The following is a 9,066-nucleotide window of genomic DNA, read 5'->3' as shown; positions in this document are numbered from 1 at the left end:
CTTAGCCACAGTAGTCGGGCAAATCAACACAAAAACACCATAGTTCTGAAATAATTCTGTAACCATATATATATATACACACACACACACACACACACACACAGTAATGACAATAAAAAATCCAGGAATTACCGGACACTCTCTCACTCTAATTAAACACAGGAGAAAACTTGGTTCTAAAACAAGAAGGGCATCCAGCTCCCTACAACTGATATAGGGAAATGTATTCTAAATCATAAATGAAATAGGATGAAAAGGAACAGAGTAATATAAAATTTTAGGTACAAGTGTTGTCTGAATCACAGTACACAGCTTAGAATGATCCAATAGCTCAGGCAAATATAAATTAGCTGGAACACACTACACAGCTTTTACCTGACAAAACAACAAATACCATACACAGAACAACAAACGCTGGGACACAAAGATGTTAGTGTCTCTCAGTGAGGAGCACCTGAGTCTCTCTGCTTGGGCTGGAATTCTCTGGGTTTCTTTGTACTCCACTTAACGAGCTGGAACTGGAATCTGGTGGACCCCATGACCCATGTCAAGGAGAGAGTAGGAGAAGCCAGAGCAACATAGATTAAACACAGACCAACCACAGAAACAGGCCCGACATGGTACACAAATCATTCAAAATAAATCAAATGAATCATTACTCCTTACATCCCTGTAGATGTAGCAGTACATGCACTGTGAGTAAAAGTTTTATAAATTTACATGTGTGATACAAAATCACTTTATATTGGATATTGGATATATATATATATATATATATATATATCCTCCTGACTACCAGCTATGGAGTTTTGTCCTCTCTAGTCTAGAGGACATTATTTTTTTGCGATTTCTCTGAGATCTTACATGCCACAGTTTTAAGTCTGGATGTCCTGTACAGAGCACATTCAGGGCTTTTTTAGAGATACCAAATGATTGGATGTTTCACCATGACCACTCCCTCTCCTATGGCTGACGTTAATTTAGTGATTAAATTTAACACCCTTATGGAAATATGCTAATATTTTGTAATGATCGTTTAAATCTGACTAACTTTCAAATTGTTTGTCATAAATCAACATCTCAGGAAAATGTTATGGGGATTCAAATCAAAATATGACTTTCTGTTATGAAATAGGACATCGATTTCATTCATAGCCACTATAGAGGACACCAGGACTTAAAACATGTTTATTACACATTTTGGGATACACAACAAATAAATAGGGGAAAAAATTATATATCAATATTCCTATGAAAAATTAGATATTATTATGGAAATCTTGCCAATTATTACTCCCATTATTGCACTTGTTTTTTCATTCTATGTTGCCCCAAAAACACATTAATATGCAAACTAGATACAGTTTATAGATACATTGTATATAATGGGAAAACCCGTTTATGGCCATTTTACACACATTTTGCATAAAGAAAAATGGTCTTTACAAATATATTTCATAACATAGTTGAGAATCATCTTTATTTAAAGTTTAGTATAAAAATTAAAAATTGATTTGTGATTAAAACAAAAATCCCACTTTTTTGCCTTTAAAACAGGACTTTTTAAAGTCCTGATGTACTCTACATAGGACATAGCATAACACATGAATAAAATATAATTAAACTTTTTTTGTTTGTTTTTTTGTTCTTATGTTCTAAACAATGTAATGACATGAAAAATACCAAATTCACAAAACTTTTTTTTTCCTGGTAGTCAGGAGGATGGGCCATTTTACAGAATTGGTGCAAACTGCTGTCCCACAACCAAAAAACACATTTAAAAAGCATTTAAGTATTCAAATCTTAGATGTTTATTAAGATTCTTCTATTTTCGATTGAAACCCACAATAATATTTAAAATATTAGTAAGCTTAATATATATAAAATCATCATTTATTGGGTACTTTCAAATGGGAGGTGGCTGTCCTGAAGTCTAACCCCTAAATTTCAACTTTTTGTATTTTTTTCCATTGTTTAATGGCATTAAAAAAACAAACAAATCTCATAAATTACACTTGAAATATTGTTAAAAATTTAATTGGATTTAAAAACTTAAAAAAATTAACTGCACAATTACTAGAAATGTGTACCTTGGATATTGTACAATTTGCATATATATATATATATATATATATATATATATAAATCAACAAACAAAATGAGAAGAATTTACACATCATCATACTGTTCAAAAGTTTACATTCCCCGGCTTTTAATGCATTGTGTTGCCTTCTTGAGCATCAGTCATTTTTTTCACCTTTTGTAATAGTTATGTATGAGTCCCTTAGTTGTCCTCAGTGTGAAAATATGGATCACAAAATCATACAGTCACTTTTGGAAAGGGTTCAAATATGCAGAAGATGCTGAAAAACCAAAGAATGTGCAAGAGCCGTATGATTTTTCTGAAGAACAGCAGACTGATGTAAACATCTGTTATGTGAAATAGCTTATTCAGGACAGTACTAAATAAAAAATAACATGCAATTCTCATGATCCCTCTTATTTTGTTTAAATTATTATAAATTATTATAAATATATTTAAATTATTAACATTTCGCACATTCTGCAAGGGGTATGTAAACTTATGAGCACAACTGTGTGTGTGTGTGTGTGTGTGTGTGTATATATATATATATATGTGTGTGTGTATACACTCATACACCTATATATTTCATTTTCAGTTTTCATTTTGCTCACATTTACAGATTATTGGGCCCCCTGGAGCACCTGGTCCACATGGACCACCTGGCCCCATGGTGAGTTAAAAATGCACAACAGAAATGGCATAAGATAGTAACACTTTTTTTAATAGAATCTTGAATTAAGATTTTTTTTCTTGCCCCACTAACACAAACACACACACACACACACACACATGCATAAATACAGTGTGGTTTATGTTTGAAACAAAAACCCTTTGCCAGTCTTAATATATTACATTACATTAGGAACAATGCACATTTAGCCAGTTGTTATCACAGAAAAAAAAAATGTGCTCAGGACCTCGATACGAAGCTGAGGGGTTTTGAAGGAGTTTATTCTGCGATAACAACCAGCTGGTTGTATATTGTGTCACTTATTACATGACTTCTAGACACATAAAAAAATTAAATAAACTTACAATATATTGATTTGAGTTTAAATATTTTATCTAAAAAAAACTCAAAGCAAAGAAAAACATCTGTCTATCTAGATAAATCATCTAAGGTTATGCATAGGGATGCACCGATACCACTTTTTCCAGTACACGCCCGATTATTTTTACGATTTAGTTTTAATCCAAATGATGCGTGTACTGAGTGAGTGAACATCAAAGATCACACAACAGAAGTGCGCTCGCTCTCTCTCTCTCTCTCTCTCTCTCTCTCTCTCTCTCTCTCTCTCTCTCTCTCTCTCTCTCTCTCTCTCTCTCTCTCTCTCTCTCTCTCTCTCTCTCTCTCTCTCTCTCTCTCTCTCTCTCTCTCTCTCTCTCTCTCTCTCTCTCTCTCTCTCTCTCTCTTTCTCTCGCTCTCTCTCTCTCTCTCCCTACCGTTAAGTAACTTGTGCATTGTTTTACTTACTTGTTTTTGACATATCCGACCGAACTACAAACTTTCCAGTGATGTCTGTGAGAAAGGTATATTCACTCGACAAGCTCGCGCATCTGCGCCGCTGCGCGCTCAAGCCACTCAGCGTGCTTTGTTTATCAGCTCGCGCACATCAGCTATGCAGGCGTTAATACTGAATGTTTAACATTATATTCATTGCATACATATAGTTCATAGTAGACATCCTTAACTCCTTTCTGCTGTCTGTTGTTCTGTTGTCGGTGTTTCTTTGTTTGAATACGGCGCTGATCACATGCTGTGTGGTATCGGCGTTTGGTATCGGGGCATTTTAACAAGTACGAGTACGAGTACAGGAGACCAGTATCGGTGCATCCCTAGTTATGCATGTAACCATGGTTCCCCGAGAGGAAACGACACTGCATCCTCTAGCGGACACTTTGGGGAATGCTGCCAGTATGACCGTTGTCTGAAGGACGTGTGAAAAACTCCAATCCTATTGGTCAACATAGCCTGTGACGTCTTAGGCAGGTGAACATGTCACCAACTTAGTTGTTTAAAGGAGACATGAAACAGGCAGGCTGAAGGCATGACAAGGGTTACATGCGTAACTCAAGACGTTCCCCTTCTAGGGAAATCGTGGGGAACAAAATGCCAACTATGCCATGCCGAGACACATGCCTGTCCACCAGGTGAGAGAGCACCAAGGACGTGACAGACATACACCTAACTTTTTCTCAGAAGGGGGCCAAGCCACTGACACCCTGGGCTGCTCGCATAACCTGGCAGAAATGGGGAACCCAATTTCAAATAAAGGGGAACACCCAAACCAAGTTAAGAACACAGCTATCCACAGATAGCTATGCTATGTGAGCAACACTAGCCTGGATACTCAAGATCACTGAAGAGGCTAACTAGAAAACCTCTAGATAGGAACTCAAAAGCCGCGTTTCCACTGTTGGGCCAAAAGCGGGGGTGCTAGTGCATGCCAGGGCCAGTCGCGTTTCCACTGTCACTTCCAGGGCTCGATCATGCCTCGTCGGTGCTTCCTCGGGGCCAACGGCCCGGGTTTTTTGGCCCGACGAAAACCTTGGGCCAAAGCGGGCCAGCTGGGTTAGAGGAGTGGTTATGAACAAAGGCGGAGGTTCTCCGAGTCTGGAGAGAAACCCAAGTAAGGAGAGTAGCTGCTGAGCTAGAATACAGCTATCCTCGGATATCTATATTCTAAGGGTCTTATGAAAGGCTCATAGACCAAAAATGCAAATTAAACACAGCTAGCCTCAGGTAGCCATCAAGTAAAACCTTCCCACAAAACTGCCCAGACCACAGAGAGTGGGCTATATGCTTACAAGCCAAGCAGGGGAGATAGCACTGTCTAACCAAGGGCTCAAGGAGACCGCTAGTTAAAAACCCTAAGAAGGGCAGCAATCACTGAGCTAGCACATAGCTATCCTCAGATAGCTAGGCTCTACCCTGCAAAAAAGCCTGCACCGGTCCTTTACGGGCCCACTTAGGGCTAGCCTAAGGGCCCCCAGTGGGCTGCCAGCGCAGGGCCTCTGAGATTAGGCTCATTGACAAAACGTTGGCCCCTTAGTGCTGGCCAGCCCTCACTTAGCCCACACTATTAATCTACAGGTCCTTTACGGGCCCACTTAGGGCTAGCCTAAGGGCCCCCAGCGGGCTGCCAGCGCAGGGCAGCCCTCACTTAGCCCACACTATTAATCTACAACAGGGGTGCCCAACCTGGTCCTGATCAAACACACCTGAACCAACTAATTAGGATCTGAAGGAGCACTTGATAGTTACAGACAGGTTTGTTTAATCAGGGTTGGAACTGAACTCTGTAGGAAGGTAGATCTCCAGGACCAGGATGCACCCCTGATCTATAACATTACATCTGTTTCACCGGACCTTTTTAGGTTTGGTGTGGGCTGGCCCTAGCCCACTGTGCCCGCAAAAAGCCAGCATGGGCCCCGCAAGGACATGTTTGCAGGGTAGGAAAAGGAAATTACTGCAATCACCAGAGGGTGTCTCAACACTAGAGGGAGGAGAAAGGAGAAGTTGGGAAAAGAATGATCAAGTAGCGCCAGTCTCAGGACGCTGGCGATCACCGTGTCTCTTATATAGCATGTTCCTGAGATCCTTTTTTCCCTTTGTTAGCATTAGCCTTCCATTGCCAACTAGAGGGAGGAGGGGCACGGTTAGTAACACTAGACTTCTGATCTTGTCTATGAGCCTCAGCTATAGACAGACAGAGAAATTAACTTCCTGAAAGCAGCTGATTGTGCCACAACCGCCTCGACGGAGGTGCCAAAAAGATCGGTAGGTGAAAGTGGAACATTAAGAAGAAAGTCCTTCTCCTTCCCGATGGCCGCTAGGTTGATCCACAGATGCCTCTCCATAGCCACCATCACTGCCATTGAACGCCCAATGGCAGCAGTAGTTTGCTTGGTGATACGGAGAGCTACATCTGTAGTGTGGGGCAGCTCAGCCGCCTCAGGAGACAAACCTCCATCCTTATCCAAATCACTCAGCATGTCAGCCTGTAACTTGTAACACTGCCATGGTGTGCAATGCTTCACAACGAACTCGACCTGTGATCACCACGAGCTGAGTTTCCACTGTGCCTCAGCAGCAGTGGGACCCGACAGGTGTAGATGCTTACCCCTCTTTCCTCGAAAAAAGAGACAAACGTGATCAGAGTTTCCTCATAGTGAATTTCTCACAGTGCGTGCATTCTGAGCCCTCAAGCACCCAATTTTATACAAGCACCCTTTTATCAACCACTTAAGACATCACAGGCTATGTGGACCAATAGGATTGGAGTTTTTTTCACACGTGCTTCAGCCACCGGTCATGCTGGCAGCATTCCCCAAAGTGTCCGCTAGAGCAGTGGTTCTCAAACCTGTCCTGGAATACCCCCAGCCCTGCACATTTTGTATGTCTCCCTCATCTATCACACCTGATTCAACTCATCAGCTCATTAGTGGAGAATGCATGACCTGAAGTGAGTGTGTCAGATATAGGGAGACATACAAAACGTGCAGTGCTGGGGGTACTTCATGGAGAGGTTTGAGAACCACTGCGCTAGAGGACACAGCAGGAGTTCCCTTGAAGGGGAAAGACATGGGGAAAGACATTATGTTAAAGTACAGTAGGTGATGCTAAAAATGACTAAACCTGTCGTTCAGCAGGTTCAAGTTATGGACAAAAGACTCAATTGAGAACCTAAGAGACCAGAGCACTTTCCAGAGCACTGATTGGGATTTATTTTTTAATGATTTTAATTGTTGCAGTAATTATGAATTATTAAGTGATACAATTACTTATTATATTCATTTCTGTGTGGAGATGGTTGTTCAAACTAAAAAGGTTAGCTTTTTACAGACAACAAATCCTAGATTACCAAGAATCTAAAGCAATCTTTTTTTTTTACGTAATGAGGCAGATAAAATAAAAGAGCTAAATAAAGAAGATAATTGTAAGATTTAAGGCACAAATACAGCATAAAAAGAAAGTTGAGAAGAAATTTAAAAGTGGTAATATAAGAGATGCATGGAGGGGATTAAACGCAGTGATGGGTAAAAAAAAAAGAAACAGGTTCAACTGTGTGATGATGACCCCCATAGTTTTGCAAATAACCTAAATGCTTTTTATTCACGATTTGATAATAGTATAGTTGGTTTGAATAATATTATAGAAGATAATTGTAAGATTTAAGGCACAAATACAGCATAAAAAGAAAGTTGAGAAGAAATTTAAAAGTGGTAATATAAGAGATGCATGGAGGGGATTAAACGCAGTGATGGGTAAAAAAAAAAGAAACAGGTTCAACTGTGTGATGATGACCCCCATAGTTTTGCAAATAACCTAAATGCTTTTTATTCACGATTTGATAATAGTATAGTTGGTTTGAATAATGAGACAATGACCTACAATCTGAACCTATGAGAATAGAGGAAAGAGAGGTTATCAGCATGCTCCGGAGAATAAAACCAAATAAGGCAGCCAGTCCAGATTGTCTTAAAAGTATTGAGTGTGCTCAATATAAACAAATGGGGCATGTATGTGCCAGAATTTTTGAAGAATTTTTAGATGATGGCTTTGTTTTAATCTGCGTCACATGGAATACTACCGTTATGCCAGTGCCTAAAACATCTTGTGCTAGTATGCTTAAAGACTTCCATCTGATTGCCCTAACATTCCTTCTGTGCAAGTGCATGGAGCGTATAAAGAAGTATCAGCACAAATTTAAAGGCTCTGTAGATCTACTACAGTTTGCTTATCTGTCCAATCGGAGCACTCTGGATGCCTCTCTGACCTTTATACACAAAGCCCATTATCAAACAAATGATCATGTCAAAATTCTCTTTATGGATTTTACATCAGCATGTAATTGTCACAATTATTTTCTGTGTCTTGTGTTTTGTAAGGACTTTTATGTTGAAATATAGTCTTAGTTTCCTTTGGTTCATGTTTCCTTCCTTTGTTTGGCTTCTTGCCTTGTCCAAATACCCACACTTGCGGTCTTGGCCACTTATGAGCGCATGTGGTCGACAGGAAGTAAGTGTGCAAGACTGTTCCTGGTCGTAAAAACCATAGACATATAAATACCTAGACGCCTCATTGGCCGCTTTGAGCCGTTGCTGCGATACGTCAACGCGTCCGCCAATGTTTGTGAGGGCAAGACTGCCTTAAAAACAAATGGAGGTAAACGGAGGATAAAACGTTTTTTTCTGGATAAAAACACGATAACGTTTACATTTATCAACCGATTTCAGAGGTTTGTGATCTACATGGAGTTAAAAATAACTCTGCCTCCAGTTATTTAGTTAGGCTTGGAAAATTATTAATTTTCGTAAGAAATTGTGAAAGCTCACACTTGTCTCGCTTGTTGATTTTATTGATTTTTTCGGTTTACAATTCTAATGTTAATGTAGTATAACTGTGACATATACATGTTTTGTAATTTGAATGTACATTAAATGAAATTAAGTTGTTTCATTGCTTTCTCTGTCATCAACCCCAACATTTGAGCTTTTCTTGTGCTTCAGGTCAGAACACAGCTCATTCCCTTTGAAATACTGGAAGAAAATCTAAATAATACATCTTTAAGCACTAATAATTTACCATCATTGAGAACATTGAATAAAACCAGCGAATACAAATCAAAAAGTGACACTCTTGGTAGTCTGTTTTTTATTTTGATAGCACTCTACACAGATACAAACTCCACAACAAACAATAACAAATGCAACTGATAATCCTTTATGGATCCAGTAAAACTTACAGTTACAGTGGTAAAATATTATGCACTGATACAGTGCACAGTAAAAGTGATATGTAATATTAAAAAGTACATGTAGTACACATTCCCTTGGCTCTCCGTGATGGTGTCTCGGCTGAGCTTAAGGAGCTGCTGGACGTTGGCATTATTGAACCAGTGGATGCGTCGCCCTGGGTCTCAAACCTGGTGGTAGCTCAGAAGAAATCAGGGGCCCTACGGGGGTGTGTTGACCTG

At 39.6% G+C, this 9,066-nt stretch overlaps 1 protein-coding gene across 1 annotated transcript in view; it reads left to right on the top strand.

Moving 5' to 3' along the window:
• Positions 1-2,710: 2,710 nt before the first annotated feature.
• LOC107702211 (collagen alpha-1(XXV) chain-like) overlaps positions 2,711-9,066 on the top strand; it is a 46,842-nt gene continuing 40,486 nt past the window's right edge. Inside the window, exon 1 of the mRNA XM_016504455.1 lies at positions 2,711-2,756. Coding sequence (XP_016359941.1) covers positions 2,754-2,756 — 3 coding nt within the window. The 5' untranslated portion in view covers positions 2,711-2,753. The remainder of the gene's footprint in view (positions 2,757-9,066) is intronic.

Source organism: Sinocyclocheilus anshuiensis, unplaced genomic scaffold, assembly GCF_001515605.1.
Source record: "Sinocyclocheilus anshuiensis isolate Anshui unplaced genomic scaffold, SAMN03320099.WGS_v1.1 scaffold602, whole genome shotgun sequence".
NCBI lineage: Eukaryota > Metazoa > Chordata > Actinopteri > Cypriniformes > Cyprinidae > Sinocyclocheilus > Sinocyclocheilus anshuiensis.
Note: the sequence above shows the minus strand (reverse complement) of the source record. Positions and strands in the feature narration are given on the sequence as shown.